The sequence below is a fragment of the Psammomys obesus genome, unplaced genomic scaffold (genome assembly GCF_907164565.1).
Source record: "Psammomys obesus unplaced genomic scaffold, mPsaObe1.curated_primary_1811, whole genome shotgun sequence".
In the NCBI taxonomy this organism is placed as follows: domain Eukaryota; kingdom Metazoa; phylum Chordata; class Mammalia; order Rodentia; family Muridae; genus Psammomys; species Psammomys obesus.
The window spans coordinates 12,966,247-12,983,964 of NW_026596064.1; the positions used below are offsets into that span (position 1 = coordinate 12,966,247).

General features: G+C 47.9%; 1 protein-coding gene across 1 annotated transcript in view; it reads left to right on the plus strand.

Moving 5' to 3' along the window:
• Heg1 (heart development protein with EGF like domains 1) overlaps window positions 1–17,718 on the plus strand; it is a 79,812-nt gene that overhangs the window by 18,993 nt on the left and 43,101 nt on the right. Inside the window, exons 3-6 of the mRNA XM_055625229.1 lie at window positions 2,645–2,932; window positions 5,030–5,329; window positions 11,902–12,243; window positions 13,195–13,539. Of these exons, the coding sequence (XP_055481204.1) occupies window positions 2,645–2,932; window positions 5,030–5,329; window positions 11,902–12,243; window positions 13,195–13,539 (1,275 nt within the window). The remainder of the gene's footprint in view (window positions 1–2,644; window positions 2,933–5,029; window positions 5,330–11,901; window positions 12,244–13,194; window positions 13,540–17,718) is intronic.

The following is a 17,718-nucleotide window of genomic DNA, read 5'->3' on the forward strand; positions in this document are numbered from 1 at the left end:
CCCCGAGTCCTGGCGTCCATTTACACACGCATCTTCTTCAGTGATTCTAGTATTTGAAAGCTTATCTGATTTGCTAACTTTTGTTTGTGAATGTTTTATTTTCTGGTACATTTGTGGGGTTTTTTTTGTTTTGTTCTATTGCAGTGTCTTATCAGAGTTTCTATTTTTAATCAGTACATGGCAGAAACTGATCTGAAAGTTTGCTCCTGTAGAGAGTGTTTGCTGGTTTTGCCAGCTTCCTCGAGGCACTATCAGGGCCCCTCCCTAGCTCCCCTAGCTCCCCATTATTCACTGGATGAGGAGGAGGGTTGCAGACCTCTTGAGATCACCTTTTTAAAGATTCAGTCTTTTTTACTGTATTCATAAGGCTTTATGCCCCTCTCAGGTGCACCCTCAACTTGAGGCCGGGATCATACAGGGAATGTAAATCTGTGCTGCCTACCCGCAGAAGCCTGGCTTTGTGGTCAGAGAGTTTATACTGAGATTACTTTTAGCTTCCTCCGTAAACCGAGATTGAGGGGCCAGGTTTCCTTGCTGTCCCTCTGTGGGTTAGTTTCTGCTTGTCTGCCGCCCAGGGTCTAGTCCTTCTGATTCCAACGTTGCACGGAAGTTTCCCACTAGCCTCCTTGAGAGTTTACACTGTCTACTTCCTGCGTCTCTGCAGCCATCAGAAGGTTAAAGCTATAGATGCTGAACAGACGTCAGCCTCAGTTTCTGCTCACCTTTCTCTGTTCCTAGCGTTGGTTGGGGGTTTGGCCTCAAAGGGTTGGATTCTTTCCTTATTCACCAGCTCAGAAGTGCAGTTAGGATTTTTTTTTTTCCCTCGGCATTTTTAGCTGTTGATGGTGGCGGAATTTTTGAGGGCACTGCAGGGGACCATTGTCAGCCTTGAAGTTTTATTTATAGTGTGCATTTTTCCATTCTTACATCTAAAGTCTGCTCTGAGGGAGTTAGCACCGTTCACTGCAAGCAGCGCTCTGCCTGCCTGTGGCCACTGTTTTCCTACAGTGGAACTCCTTCAGCTGACTGGGGTCTGGGACTTCTACCCTTACCCTCTGAAGAAAGGGCTATCGGTGCCTTGTCCAAGGCCAGCCACACTTCCCAGTGACTGGGCCTCTGCCTTTTTATAAGGGACTGATGGAGCTAGGTCTATTATTATCTTCCTTGTGCTCCTGGCTTCCTAGCCTTAGGGCAACCTTCCACCTTTCTGCAACTTTTTTTTTTCCCCCTGATTTCCTTCGGGAGTAAATTTTCTTATTGTGTTCAACTAACCAAGAGAGTAGAGAAAGCATCCTCTTCAGCCTTTTCTGGGGAAGCCAACTATCTCTGCAGCAGAGCAAGAAGAATCGGGCAGGCATACCCTGTGTCTCTTGCCACTCACAACCTTAGAGACTTGTGACTGTCTCTGGCAGCACCCTCCTACATCATCCCCCCAGAGGAACCCAGATGCCCTGGTGATTTTGCTCCCCTCCAGGAAGCCCCTGTTAATTATCACCTCCAGGAAAGAGAATCAAGACAAGGAAACAGTCATTCTCAAGGGACCGGGATTGGAAATAGCTCCCTTAGGAAGTTCCCCGAATCTCACCTAGGGCCAATTTGTGTAATCATCACCCAACCCACCAAAACCAAAAACAAAACCAAGTCACCACCCCTACAGTGTATCCAAGTAGCTGCAGCCACACCCCTGGGCACCGAACCCTTGAAACATGACCAGGAAGGGGCTGGGAGGATGGCTCAGTGGTTAACAGCACTGGCTACTTTTCCAGAGGACCTGGGTTTGATATCCAGCACCCACCAGTGCCGCCTTCTGGTCTTCGAGTGTACCACACATAAAAATGACACAGATGTACATGCAGGCAAGACTCCTACACACATAAAAGGGGTGGGGGGAACGGTAGAATATTAACTGGACTTAAAGGTTTAATACAAAAATATAATGACTGTCTTGGTACTTCTCATATTAAGTTTATGTTGAAATATTTTGAATATGCAGAATAAAATTTTATGTATATATACACACACATATATATATAATTTGCTCACTTTATTTTCTGGGCAGTACTAATCTAAAAGATAATTTGTTCCTTTTTTGTGTTTGTTATATTTAGATGCGAGTGATAGTTCTGCCTGGCCACAGTCTCTGCTTATCAGATGGCTTGACGTTTTTGTGTTTTTTTTTTTTTTTTTTTTTTTTTTTGCCTTGGCTTATAAAGATAGAAGTGACTTCATTCGCTCCCCACTGGGAATTTTCCATGGTGCCACAGCCTCCAAGCCTTTTAGCACAGAGAAAAAATATTGTCAAGTCGGAGAAATAAAAATGGTGGGGTTATAAAGATTTAAGTTTCCAATTTGGGTGTGAGCATGGGCAATGCATGTGAGTGCAGGTGCCCTCAGAGGCCAGAAGAGGGCGTCAGAGTCCCTGTGGTTGGAGACCCTGGCGTTATGAGACACTCAGGGTGGGTGCTGGGTTGGACTCTGGTACAAGTGCTCTTATTGCGGAGCCATCACCCCAACCCCCTAAACTGAGTTTTGAAGCAGTCATACAATAACATCCAAGGGTCATTTCGGGGTGCCGAAGGTGTCTTCAGGTTTACTTTTCAAAAGCCACTGAGTTTTCACTGATGGCATTTCCTTCTTATTTCAGCCACTGCCAGGAACCATTGGCCAGAAAGTACCAACACTGAACCCCACCTAGGAAATACCCCCCTTTATCAGAGTCAAGAGGACGCCTCAGGTTCCAGACAGGGAGTGACAGCTCAGACTGCCAGAATGAGCCACGGTTCTTCAGAAGCCCCAGGAAACCCATCCCTCCTGCCGGAGACAAGTGCTGAGGGGAGGAACAAGTCTTCCAGAAGTGCAGGCGTCACGGTTCTGCACACTGGACGCTCGCCTGAGATCACCACAGCCCTGACCGCCCAGGGCAGCTCCTCGTGTGAGTGTGTGTCGAGATGCTCATTTATATATATCCAGCCCCAGAAAACAAATTTTCCGCCCCGTTCCCACCCCACCCCCACCTCCAGAGCAGCTGTGTCCATTTAGGGGTTCTGTATTAAGGTGGGTCAGGCAAGTCCTTCTCAGATCCATGCTGGCAAAGTCAGACCAGGGGAGGGTGCAGATTTGATGAGCAGACTGGTTGGCCCTTAGGTATCTATGCTCCCAGCATCCTGCCACACGGTTGCATGTCCCAGGGTTTGGGAAAGATGGCTAGGCTTTGTTTGTGTTGATGGAGTTTGAGTGGTTCTTGCTGCTCCGGTCTGCACAGTTGGTAGCTTAGTATTTCAGCCAAGGACTGCAGTTCTCTGAGTACAGCTCAACCGAAGAGCGAAGACAAAGGAAAGCAGGGCTAATTAGGCCTCCGCCTGCGGAGCAGCGTGCCCGCTCTCTCAGTCCTTCTTCCAGCAGCCCAACGAGGTCGGGTCATTCTCGCTTTTGGGTTTTGGGAACTGAAGCTCAGAGGCTAATTAAGCCATTACATAGAGAGCAGGCAGCCGGTCTCCCAGTGAGGAAGGCCTAAGCCTAGGTGTTGAGTGAGTGGGCACTGCAGCTGTGGAATGGCATGCCCCGGGCGAGCAAACATAAAAGGGACACGAGAACGCCTGTGGCTTCCTGTGGGGCATCAGTGCCAGTGCCCTCCCTGGGAGAGCACAGAGCAATGGGCAAGGACGGCGCTGCGGAGGGTAGGGACAGTGATGTCATACTTTGCAAGCCGGCCAGTTTCTACTCGGGGTGGTTGGGGAGATTCACCGCAGGTGCTTTGCACCGTGGAGTTAGAGTGTTAACGGATTGAGGGAGGAGCCATCAGGCTGTCAGCCTATCAGGTGTCTCGTAGGGGAGTAAAGGGGACCTGAAGTGAGCTAGACCATCTAGGATCTAGCAGGTGACTAGGTGTTAAAGAATTGCTCAGCAAAGTCTTAACAAGGATGGATTCGGTCCCCAGCACCATACACACCACCTGTGTAAGCCCAGCATTCAGAAGGTGGAGGCAGGGGGATCAGGAGTTCAAGGTTGGGCTAGAGAGATGGCGCAGCAGCTAAAAGTCACTTTTTCAGAAGCCCCAGCTTGAATTCACAACACCTGCCTTGGACAGCTCTCAACCACCAGCAACTCTAGCTGCAGGGGATTTAATGCCTCTTCTGGCTTCCGTAGGCACGTGTGCGGGCACACACACATATGTTCACACACACACATGCAAATACACACGCACCCCCAAAAATAAAAATCTTTCTTAAAAAGTTCTTAAAAATCATCCTTGAGTTTGAGGCCAGCCAATGCTTCATGAGACTCCCCCCCCCACGTCAAAAATTAAAATTAAAAAAAAAAATGTTCTTGAGACAGGCATAATGGCACATACCTTTATTTCCAGCCCTTGGGAGGCAAAGGCAGGCACAGCTCTCTTAAGTTTGACGCCAGCTTGGTCTACATAGTGAGTTCCAGGATAGCCAGTGTCCAAAAACAGCAACAACATCAAAAGATTCATATAAAAAGATTCATATAAGAAGAAGAAGAAAGGTTGATGGTTGGTAAGGATCTCAAAGTAGAGGCTAAAGCCACAGAGGTGACCTCCTGGTTTCATATCCTTGTTACAGGTCTGGCTAGGGCCTCTCAGATCCATAAGCAAAATATCTGAAGGTATGTTGTGTTCCGTCTATGGACGGAGGCTGCGGAGCTCAGAAGCCCTGCACAGGATGGCTATTCTCTGATTTGGCCAGTGTGGGGACTTGTACTATGTTGATTTCAGGAGCCCTTTGTGGAGGTGAGGGCCGAGTCCTCATGGTCCAACACTGACCTTTGAGGCTTAGCAGCAGTCAGCTCCATTACGGATAATTTCTCCTTGCAGGGCAGGCCATTATGTGAGGTCAAAAGACCGTCTCTGGTTGGTGGTCCCTCTGGCATTTCCTTCTCCCTAAAATGAGTATTTCTCCCAGTCTCCTCCCTCATATCTGTGTGTTTGGTAGACGCCACTGTTGAGCCCAAAGAAGAACTTTGGATCCGCTGGTGGGACTTCAACTGTTGTTGTCTTTGCTTTCAGCCTTGGAGAGCTTTCCGCAGTCACCCAGCAGTCTTAGGTCAGAAGGAAGAATCACCTCTTCTCAAACAGAGCCTGGGACATCCCCAGGCTTCCTGGAGAGGGGGAGGGGAGCCCCGGAAGAAGGCACTGTGCACACACAAATGGCTGGCACCTGGCTTTCCAGCCAAGCCTCCCTTCACGCTCTGGAACCTAGGGAGCCGACTGTGTTCTCCCGAAAGAGAACCTCATCAGGCCAGGAGCACTCCGGGCTGCCATTCTCCTGGACCCAGAGTGGCCCTCCTTCCTCAGACCATCCCGCCTGTGAGTACTTCTGTCCCCAGTTCACTCCTCCCATCTCAAAATAACCCCAAATTGATGTGTGTAACCAGCTGGCTAAGCATTGTGTCAGGCTGAGAGGGGGGACAATAAGCAAAGGGAGATTTGAAAGCCATTTCTTCCATGCCGAGGACTTTGGGTGGAAGTTTATCCCAATGTTGAGGTTTGTGCTCAGAATACATTTTAGCTGTTTATGGAGGAAAATATCAGCCGGCCGGTGGTGGCTGCTGTGTTCCCCACCTCCTGTCTTCCCTTTTTCTTTTCTTCCCCTTCTCTGTACACACATGCAGCAAAGAAAAAGTGTGATTGGGATGTGTGCTTAGGGGAGAGGCCACGTGCCAGGGTGCTTGGACGAAATGTGAGTGGGCCACCGTCACACCATTTGATGAACAGTTCGAGCTTTGTCTGTTCATTTTCGAAAAAGCAGTTTCTTTGAGAAGATAGGTGCGTGATTTTTCCTGGCTTTGTTTCAAAAGAAATAGCCCACCCAGTCCAGGTGTTCACGTGGCTTTCGTTAGGCCCTGGGGCTGTGGAGAACTGCCCTGTCCCATTCTGCCGTGGCTTGTCCTGTGTATCAGCTAAGCTATTCTATTCCACTAGCATTTCTTCAGTCTTCTGGGCCACCATGCCACACACCTGCCATTCCAGCCCAGCCGATGACTGCCTGCCCGGAGACCGCAATCCTTTTGAGGACACTTCTTACACAGGCTTGTTGTGCAGTTTCCTGCTGATCGGGTGTGGACAGAATTCACAGTTCATCTTTGTAGGAGATTGCTTTTTAAGATGATTCCTAAGTGGCCTGGAGAGATGCTCAGTGGTTAGGAGTCCTTCCTGCTCTTCCAGAGGACATGAGTTTGGTTCCCAGTACCCACGTTAGGTGACATTGAAATTACAACTGTCTGTAAGTCCAGGTCCAGAGGCTCAGGTGTCTTCTTCTAGACATTCACACAAACACGCCATCTGCACAGTCAATCAATCAATCAATCTTTTTTTTAAGGTTATTCATATGTGTTAGGTAGACAAAAGCTATGATCCTGTGGCTTGGTGATTTACAACCTTTTTGCTTTGCTAAAAGGAAAAGACGAATTTCCAAGGAATATCCAAGGAATGTGACTCTGGTCAGAGTCATTCAATGTTAATAATACGCATTAAACCTAGTACTATGGTGTATTTGAAATGAATCCACATTTCTTACTTTACTGGACCCGACTCTCTCATCACTGGTATACTTCATGTTAAAAGGCAGCAGACTTTCATGTTCTTTTTTTTCCTTTTTTTGTTTTTTTGTTTTTTTCAAGACAGGGTTTCTCTATGTGTCCTTGGCTGTCTTGGACTCGATTTGTAGACCAGGCTGACCTAGAACTCACAGAAACCTGCCTCTCTCTGCCTCCCAAGTTCTGGGATTAAAGACGTGAGCCACCATGCCTGCCTCTGACCCTCATTCTTTGAGTACTTGCCCTGGTGCGGTGGTCCCCAACCCTCCTGAGGCTGCGACCCTTCAGTACAGTTCCTCATGTTGACCCCCAACCATAACATTGGTTTGTTGCTACTTCATAACTGAAATTTTGCCACCGTTATGAATCGTAATGTAAATATCTGTGTTTTCCGATAGTCTTAGGTGTGACACTCCCAAAAAAGTCTACATCCACAGGTTGAGAGCTGCTGTTCTCCACCTTCCGTGTCTGATTTTTGGAGTCTTTTATAGTCCTTGAGTCTTACTGAGGATTTGTCTTAATGACCTGGGTCTTCTGTTGTGGATGACATCAGTAGCCCCTCTAAAAGTCACTAGAGGGGACTTTGGTGCATAGAGAATACCCCATCGCCTGAGGCCGACGAGGAAACGAACCTCTGCTCTGTTTTTAAAGTTAGCTTGGCACCTTTGAGCCTTCCAAGCAAGCTCTGGGCACCTGCCCTTCTACTGAGTGGCAGTCTTGAGATTCTACCATCCCTTTCTCAGTCCGAGATGCAGGAGCTGCAGGCTTGTAGGCAAGAATGCCAAAAGAGAGCCTGCAGGACTTGCCAAGGCAGGCGTGGAGTCAACCTGCCGGCCAGCTCGGTGAAGGAGGATGAGCAATGGAGTACTGGCTCAGGGGAAGAGTTTGTGGTTTTTTCTAACGGTGTGAGCTGAGGAAAAGCCCTTCGCTCAGACCAGTCACGTTAGTGATGCCAGCATGGGGCTGTGCACACAGAGGGCAAGCTAAGGGCATGGCGGGAGGAGCTGATGATCTGAAAGCTGGCAGTATTTGGTGCTTCAAACACACTCCGCCCTTGTCATCTGGGCCTCCTTTACTGCCATCTAGCTATCCAAGTGTGTGGCGCTGGTTAGGCTTTTGTCAGCACAACCTCCCTCGGGTTATCTGGGAAGAGGAAACCTCAAGAAAATACCTCCATCAGATTGGCTCGTAGGCAAGTCTGTGGGGCTGTTTGTTTGTTTGTTCTCTCGACTAATGATTGATGTAGGAGGGACTAGCCCACTGTGGGCAGGTGGCCCTGGTTCTATAAGAAAGCAGGCTGAGCAAGCCATGGGGAGCAAGCCAGTAAGCAGCACCCCTTCATGGCTCTCCTTCAGCTCCTGCCTCAGTGGTGGGCTTTTACCTAGAACTTTGAAATGAAATAAGCTTTCTTTCTTTCCCGAGTTGCTTTTGGTCAGTATTTTTTATTACAGCCATAGGACATAGACTAGAACTTACTGTTCACCACAGCCTCTTCCACACCCTGGCTAGCCAGGAGCTAACCTGTTTCTGAACAGAAACTGTATCTTACGGTACCAAAGCAGGCCCAGGAAGACGAATGAGCCAGGGCTTACACGAAAGACCAGAAGGCATTGCTCTCCACCTGCTCCTGCTGCTGCCTCTCTTGACTTTCCATAGTCTCTTTGATTCTCTTGTACCCCTGTTTGACACGGTATGGGGGTGGGGCTGTAAACAAAGCCACAAATGGCAGGGGTGAGGAGGGGAGGAAGCTGTCTTCTGAAGGCAGTATGTGTATGTTGAATTGTGTCAGGGTGACTTCAGTTGAGCACTAAATTTAGTATGCGCTTCCTGGAAATGGGGGCATAAAGGGAAGCAGGGTGGAGCATGCCATTGTTGTCTGACAGGGTAAGCATACAGTTTCGTCCATAGGCAGCGAGTGTTTCCGGGGCAGTAATTCCAAGAGGAATATTTATCTCAGGAACGCTAAAGAGCCTAATAGAAAGTGAGCTCCGTTGCTGGCTTGTGAGAACTGTGCTAATGTTCTTTGAAGGTGACATTTCGTAGAGACTCAGTCAGAGCCAGGGCGTAATAACGGGTCTTGACCTATGGGAGTGTTTCCTGTGGGCAGCCGAGCCAGTGTGGTCCAGGCAAATTGCTTTGTGGTGATGCCACTGTGTGCAGGAGAGAACATAAATAACTTGGAAGGTTTTGGATTTAGTCTTGCTCTCACAGCAGCTATACACTTGTGGGGAGTTGTGGGCAGCAGTCAAGGTTGAGCAGTGTGATGAGGCCTGAGGCCCTGGAGTTTTGTCCTGTGTCGGGAAAGTGACATAGGCCCTCACCAGGTGTGCTGGTGTTCTCTCTGTGGCCGGTTACAATGAAAGTTCCTGGTGGGCGGTATTCTATTTTTTTATTTAAAATTTGTATTGGATTTATTTATTGAGTAGGGGAGCGCACATGCCACCATGTGTGGAGTCAGAGGATAACTCGTGGGCGCCAGTTCTTCACCCCCTACCACGGAGGGCACAGGATTGGACTCTCCTCAGGTTTTGCTGGCATGCGCCTTTACTTGCTGAGTCAGCTCACCAGCTGGGTTTTCCATCCTTTTTCTTCTTCTTTTTAAAAAGCTCCTTCCTTCCTTCCTTCCTTCCTTCCTTCCTTCCTTCCTTCCTTCCTTCCTTCCTTCCTTCCTTCCTTCCTTCCTTTCTTTTTGCCTTTTCTGGGGTTCAAACTCAGAGGGTTTCCCGTTTTTGAATGACTGGCACAGGGTAGCCATCCAAGAAAGGCGCTTATTCGGCGCTCACCAATGCCAGCGTGCTGGCTAGAAGTGTAGAGCATTTCCTCCTGGCTTACGCAGCAGCTGCCAATGCAGGACCACACGCAATGCCTGTGGACAGATTAGGCGAGGAGACGCCCGCTTGGCAGAAGTGTTTACACACCTTCCCTGTGAGGACAAAAGGAAATGCACCTGTTAGCAAAGTGCCCGAGACCTTGCAATCACTCACTTCAGGGTAAGCGGTTTTGTTTGGCTGGGTTCAGTCTTGAGACGGGGTCGTACCCCGTATTTGAGGTGGACCTGGAACTGGCTCCTGGGGTCACAGCATGTGCTAGCACGTCCAAACACAGCAGCTCGTTACAGCGATGAAATGGGATGGCAGCGTGCTGCACAGTCCTCAGACCAGGGGACGTGGAGCTGTTTTCCGTTGTGAGTCTGTGTCTGTGGAGTTTGTGGTTGTACCTCTGAGGTCTTGTATTTGCGAAAACTACCTTGATTTTGCTAGAAATGGACAAGTCTGGGTTTCTCACACTGAACCCAGGATAGTCATCACAATGGGTTTTGTTTTTAAGGTTTTACTGTAATTGCGTGGTATGCATGCGTGTGTGTGTGTGTGTGTGTGTGTGTGTGTGTGTGTGTGTGTACATGAATAAAGGTGTCCTCAGAGACCAGAAGAAGATGTTGGGATCCTCTGGAGCCAGTTGTGAGCTATCCTGTGTGAGCGCTGCAAACCAAACTCAGGTCGTTTGGAGGAGCAGGACACACTTAATTGTCAAGTCAACTCTGTCCTCCGCCACTATGTTTAGATGATACTGTAGAACAAATGACATCGTGTAACTGATTAGAAATAAAAATGTTTTAACAGCAATTTGGAGACCGTTTTGGGATAGGTCCATGCATGTCTGTATGACTTCTTGCTTATGTAAAAGTGGCTTTTGTTTGTTTCTTGCAGGGCTGGATACCTGGTTGATTGTCTCTGTGGGATAGCCTGCACCTGCGTCTGTTTTTATTCGGGTCCAGTAATCAGAGCTGCAGGCTGTGTTCCCAGTGTCAGGGGGTCTGTGGTTTTGCACGAGAGTACAAGGAACCCTTTCTTTCCTATACTTTCTCTCCCACCCTCCCTCTCCTCTCTCTCTCAGACACACACACACACACACACACACATACATACACACACCACTTGATTTATTTATTTTATTTTACCTGCATTGGTGTTTTGCTTTCATGGGCATCAGATCCCCTGGAACTGGAGTGATAGACAGTTGTGAGCTGTCATATGGAATTGAACTTGGATGCTCTGCAGTGTTCTTAACCACTGAGCCATCTCTCCAGCTCCCATATACTTTCTTTCTAACTATGTTTCAAATCTGTTTGTGCTTTTGGCCAGGGCTCCCCATAAGACTGGTCTTCAAAGAACTATTTATAATAGCAGCTTCCTTCTTTCCCTTTTCAGAGCCGTGATTAACGGCTGGAAGGCTTTTATGGCGTAGGTATAGAGGGTTCTTTATTGCTCTTGGCTTCAAGTGGAAAAAGAAAATAAAGCACCTTTTTTCCTTGCCTGCCATCGCTTTGCTCCCCCAGCTTTCCTGTACCTTACTCTTGCCTGGGATAAGGCTCTCTCGTGGTGCTGGGTTTGAGCCCAGGACCTCATGTTTGCTAAGTAAGCTCCTCAGCCTTTGGTGTTAGGGGTTTAAGGTGCCTTCCAGAAGTCAGTTCGTTTTTGTTTGTCTTTGTCTGTGGTTTCGTTGTTGTTGGTTGCTTATTTTTGTTCTTGTTTGAAGACAGGGTTTCTCTGTGAAGCCCTGGCCATCCTAGAACTCACTCAGGAGAGCGGTAGGCCTCAAACTCAGAGATGTGCCTGCCTCTGCCTCTCCAGTCCTGGGGCTGGGGTGGGAACTACCACGACATGGCTAGCGATCAGTCAGTTCTTTAGAACCCTTGGAAAGTTTCCCTGTGGAAGGACACTCCCAGCCGGGCAGCTAGGTTGAGGGGCAGACCGTGTGCTCTGACCCACGGTATGTATAACTGAATCCTTGAGGTTCTTAAAAGTTACCCAAGGACTGACGTCCGTTTCACTGATAAGCTGTTCCCAGCCTAGTTTTGGATTTCTAGTGTGCTCCCGGGAGCACTATACTGGTTTGAAGACAGCTCTCTCTCTAGCTTAGTGAGACTTAGTAACTACAGTAGTGGAGTCTGTCTACTTTTAGGCGACACTGACTAAAATTCCTGGGGCAATAATATGTTCTCCTGTTGGTTAGTAGTTTCTGTTAACGAGTGCCGTTTGAATGGTCTTTCAAAGGGTAGGCTTTATGCTGGCCACGATTTAGGGAATAAACAGGAGCCTTTGGTGATGACGAGGCTGGGAGCTAGTGTCCTCAGCCAGTCATGTCTTGACTGTGTTCTGCAGAGCCCCAGTGCAGACTGAGGGTTGCACATCCCATACTGGCTGAAACTTGGTTCACGATGTGGACTGGATTATAATCTATGATAGCATTTGGACAAAACGGTTATTTGTACCTAGATAGAATCCTGATCTTCCTAGTCATTGAAGTCGTTTTGAAGCCCTTTTTTTTCCCCTCCTGTTATAGCTTCCGGAAGTATAAAGAAGAGTCTTAATAACTCCACCTCTCTCCAAAGCTCTTCAGTCACCCAGACAAAGAGTGCACATGTCACCAGTACGTTCACTAATGGTGTCCAAAGAATGCTCCAGTCTTTGACTGTCGATGTGGGACCTATAAATGAGACAGAGAGTTTCTCTGAGCACTCCAGACTTGCCATAACTTCAGCCTCAGTCCACTCTTCACCCTCTGGGGTAGACTCAAGGACAAACAGCAGACCAACTGAGAGCCTGGGAGATGGAGAAGGCACTGAGCCATCTACAGAACACGGGTATGGATTTCCATCTATACGCTGGCAAAGCGATGCTCCTGGTAAGTAGCCCACCTTTATCTGACTCGTGGACATTTTATAAAGCTGGGGGTCTTTTTAAGATCATTTGCAGCCTTTGAAGGAATGTGTGGCCTTGGTGACACCAGGTCTTTATCTGCTTTTATCACACACTCGCCTTTTATCTTAGGGTGTGGACAAGTGCCATCCCTAAGATGAGAATGCTGAGACATGGAGGGCTTTAGCAAAGCAAGCACAGCTTCCTGGCTTACTCAGCAGAGTGGAGACCTCCGCCTTGAGGTGCTCATGGTTGGGTCCATCTTCTTTTCGTTTTGTGATGTCATCTTCAAAGTGAGACCTGGCCTGCTCTTCATGGCCGGATCTAGTGATTTTGTGTACAGACCATCTTTATAAATAAATCGCCAAATTTGTATGTTTCCCAAATTTATAGTTTGCGTTTCTCCTCAGCTTATTTTACTATATATCAGAAGTAGAGGGATGTTTATCAATATTCCAGCTGTTTTTAGAAAACACGCTCAAGGGACAGAAACACTCAAGCCTATAAATTACTGTTTGTACGGGCTGGAGAGATGGCTCAGCGGTTAAGACACTGGCTGTTCTTCCAGATGACCTGGGTTCAATTTCCAGCACCCATATGGCAGCTCACAACTGTCTGTAACTCCAGTTCCAGGGTATCTGACACCCTCACACAGACATACATTCAGGCAGAACACCAATGTACATAAAATTAAAAAAAAAAAATTACTGTTTGTACAAGCGGCTCACAAGTCTCCTGTTTACCAACTTTCATTTTTAACAGTACTGTATTGCTGGCATCCAAAACTTTTAGAAAAACTTAGAACCTGATGACGTGTGTAGGGTGACCAGGATCCCTTGTCAGAGGGAAGCTTGCCTTAGCGGGATGCTCATCTTAGTTGGTAAAGCATTTTTTCTAGGCCCACTAACGGCCTCTTCCACCCTCTGGAATCTTACAGTTTTCGGAGGACATCAGCTTGCCAGCAGCTCAGAAGAAGGAAATGGAAGTGCCGTGCCTCTGACTGAGACTATGTTTAGGTCAGTCCCCTCTGCTGGTGACAGAGAGAGCCCAGGACTGTGGTTCCCTGCCAAGAACGAAACATCCACAGATATGGCTGAAAGCCTGGCTTTGCATCCAGAAGCTGGGAGCACAGAGGTTTTGACTCAGTCCTCACACACTGTGCAACAGCCCCGAGGTGGTGGCTCAGGGTTGGGTGGGAGGAGCTACTCAGAGTCTTCCTCCTCTTCATCTACATCTTCCTCCGAAAATCTGGATTCCTCAGCACCGCGTGGAGAACACCCAAGTGAGTCCTTATTGCATGGAGGTATACCACTGGGGCATAGGGTGTGTCTGATCCTTTGATCTACTGAAGCATGCATTAGGAGAGTAATTAATACAGATATTCCTACGTGTCCCATCCTTTTCTTTTTCTGTGGTGTGTGTATGAGTGTGTTTAAGTGCACAAGTGTACAGATACAAACGGAGGCCAGTGTTCCCCCTCTGGTATTGTTCTTCAGAAGCTATCTACTTTTATTTTAGGCTCGGGGCTCACTAATTGAATAAGGCTTCCCCCATGTCCCAGGTGTGGCCCTTACAGGAGCATGCCGCCGTGCTCGGCTCTCTCTGCGAGCACTGAGGGCTGAACTCCAGTCCCCATGCTTGCACAGCCAGCCCTTTACTGACTGAGCCGTCTCCCCAGCCCCACATCTGAGGAGCTTTTGATGCCTCTTTCTTACATAGATCTTGGGGACTTCTGGGTCCACACCTCCCATGGTGTAGCCTGCCCCAAACCCCCAATACCTTCGAATCACAGAACTTCTGGGCATTTCCTGTGGAAGCAGTCACATGTAGCCTGTAATTTCACATGGCCTCAAGAGTCATCAAGTATGCATCTGAATAATATTTCATCAGGATGCATTATTATTTGTGGTGTCCCTGTGATTGTTTGGGGACACATTTTATGTGGATACATGCTGTCTTGGAATTACCAAGTTAAATAGTAGTATCCTTTAGAAGCTTTTGAGAAACTGCCAAACTATTTTTCAAAGTGAATGTGTGTGTGTGTGTGTGCGTGTGTGTACACACTTAGAGATATGTGGTATAAATTTGCATTTCTCAGTTCATTATTCTCGTGATAATGAACATCTATTTATATAGTCACTGCCCATGTGTGTATATCTTCTTTGAAGATGCATTTTTGAATATTCTGACTTTAAAAATTAAGCTATCACTTTTCTCATTGAGTATAAGGGTTTTGTGTATATTCTGGACCTTTAGTATTTGTATTTTTCGATATGTATTATTAACTGCATTTTCTCCCATTCTGTGATTTGTCATTTTTACTTTTTAAATTTATTTTTGTTTTATGTTCATTAGTGATTCACCTGCATTCGTGTCTATGTGAGGGTATCAGACCTCCTGGAACTGGAGTTATAGGCAGTTATGAGCTTCCATGTGTGTGCTGGGAACTGAACCTAGGTCCTCTGGAAGAGCAGCCAATGCTCTTAACCACTGAACCATCTCTGTAGCCTCTCATTTTTACTTTTTGATGAAATTATCGGAGCATGAAAGTTTTTAGTTTTGGTGACATCTAATATGAATATTTTAGGCCATTTTTTTTTGTTTTGTTTGTCTTACTTTGTCTTGTGGGCTATTTATATAATGCTTTTTGAGTAATTTTGAAAACAATTCCCAGTAGTTTTATCATCACAAAGTAGGCCCTGGTTAAAGGAAACATGCTCATCATTGCATTTCTAACAGATTTCTTACTTCCCCACCGTTGCTAATAACTCTCCATTTCCTACGCATGAGAGTCCTCCCGGATGGAGGGAGGTCACAGCTTATCATTACAGCTGTCACCTCGCAAAAGCATCTGATCAGGATAGAAAAGAGTGAGCCTGCGTGAGCCTGCTGTGGCGGTGCATGCCTTTTAAATCTAGCATTCGGGAGGCAGAGGCAGGTAAATCTCTGAATTCGGTGCCTGCCTGGGTGGCTAGGCACCCGGTGCCTCCCAGGTCCTTTCCCCTGCCTTCAGTCACCTTGGGTTCCGGAGGTCCTGTCCGCCTGCTCATTTCCGGTTGAAGGTTCTTCTCTGTGAATGGGGAGGCAGGAGCTCTCAGATCTGGTCTCCGGCATCCTTTCTTTCCCTCGGTGTTTGATGGCATCAGGCAGTGGCAAGTGGGACCCTGTAATGTTACAGTCCCTGTGCGGGCCCCAGGCGTCAGTACCCTTAGGAATGGTCACTGTAACTAGCAGCTCTCAGCCTGGGCTCTGAGACTCTTCACCTTGAAGGCTTGACTCTGGTGATCTGCTGAGCAGGGCCTCTGGGGTCTCTTCCTTGGCTCTCTACTGTACGTCTCTCAGTCTCTTTTGCGGCGTCTGCATCTCTTTTTTCTGGCTCTGGCCACTCCGAGTGTCTATCTCTTTTTGGACTGTATCCAGGGAGCCTGGGTGCAGTCAGAGGCACAGTAGGCACTGGGTGCCAGGCGCTGCCAGGATTACTCAGGCACAGGCCTCTGCACCCACTGACTGGCAGGTGGGGATCCCAGCAGACAGGTGGGATGAGCATGAGTGGGCAGCCTGCTGCTAAGCATTGCTCCCATCACGTGCACTGCCAAGAGTTCCAAGGCTTCCCACTCTTTCAAAAATGACAACAGCAGTTGGCGAGAGGTGCTGAGCTGTGCGCCAGGGAGCTGGGTCTTGGGCTTGAGAACCTGAATGAGGCGCAAGCTGCAGGGATCTTTTCCAAGGCCAATGGGGCCTCTGTGGTAATTGCCCGGTGGCACTGAGTGTTTGGGTTGAAGTGTGGGGTGCTGTGGCCGGATGCATCGTGCCTGAGATCTTCAGCTGTCCAGATGCAACTGTCTGTGGCCTTTGCTACTTCTTGCTGACGTACTTCTGAAAGGAGCAAGAAAAGACCACTCCAGAGAAGACTTTTGGGGTCTACTGTTAGGCAGCACAGGAGAAGAATTCGGAGTGTCTTAGCCACCTGCTTACGTAGCCCAAGAAGGGACCAATCACAGCCATTTGCTTTAGAGAACCCAAAGCCTTGCTCTTAGCACCACTCACTGACCTATGCTTTGGACCAATCACAGCCTGACCCTTTAGCACCAGTCCGGGCACTTCCTCTAATGGGAGGAAGTGCTCCTCTTTGAGCTGAAATGGAAATGATGTGTCCAGGGTTGGGATTACAGAAAATCTGACCCGACCAGTCTCAGACAGGCCTGCCTGGGACTGTGCGCTCAGGAGCCAGGGCAGTCAGCTGTGATCTTTGTATAGGTGTCTGGTGACCGCTGCCGCCACAAGGGTAGTTTGGCAGTTAGACTCAGAGTCCTTTTGCTCAAGACTGCTTGGGCAGCAAGAGAGAGTTTGGCAGCTTCTAATGAGTCAGTGTTTTTACTTATTTACAGAAAAACAAACGAGTGCTTACAGTATAACCCAAAACTTATCATTAACGCTGACAGTGATGTTAGGAATTGTTAATGGGGCTGCGGAGATGACTCTCTGTATTAAGTGCACACCGCTCTTGCAGAGGACATGAGTTCTCCCATCACCCCAATCAAATGACTCAGGTTCCGGGTGTTCTGACGCCCTCTTGAGGCCACCATGGATACTGCACTCACATTTGCAAACCCCACACTCAGATACACACATAATTTAAAAATAAAAATAAAGGATCTGGAGAGGTGGCTCAGTGGCTGAGAACCCTTAGCACTTGCTGCTCTTTTGAGGATCTAGGTTCTTTCCAGCACCCAAATGGTCTCACAACTGCTACAGTTCTCCTGGAACTGTAACTCCAGTCCAGGGAATCGGATGCCTCTTCTAGCCTCTGCAGGCCTCAGCACACACATGGTAACACAGACATACATGTAGGCAGAACACTCATACACATCCAGAACTTTAAAAATTAAGACAAGTAAAGAGTAGGGTTTTTTTTTTTTAAAGATTTATTTTATTTTATTTACGTATATGTGCACATATCTTCATGAGTGTGGACTTCTAAAAAGGATTTACTTGGTAATCTAATAATATAAGCTAGTTCTAAGTTTAACATACAGCACTTACCCTCTCAGCGGAGAGGAAAGGCATACCTCTCCTAGTCCAACAAAGTAGAACACGTGCATTAAAAATAAAGACATGGCTGACAAGATGGACCAGTAGGTAGAGGCCCCTGCTGCCAAGCCTAATGATCTTAGCTTGATCCCCAGAATGCAGATGGGTGGGTGGAGAGAACAGACTTGGACAGAGTCATCCTCTCAAGTTCCCCACGCCTGCTGTGGCTTGTGCACACACACACCCCCCCCCCCGCATAAATACATAAATATAAAAACTGAAAGAACACCAACCTTTAGGTATTTTGGGGGGAGGGGTGGTTTCAAGACAGGGTCTCTCTGTGTAGCCCTGGCTGTCCTAGAACTCACTCTGTAGACCAGGCTGGCCCTGAACTCAAGAGATCTTCCTGCCTCTGCCTCCCGAGTGAGCC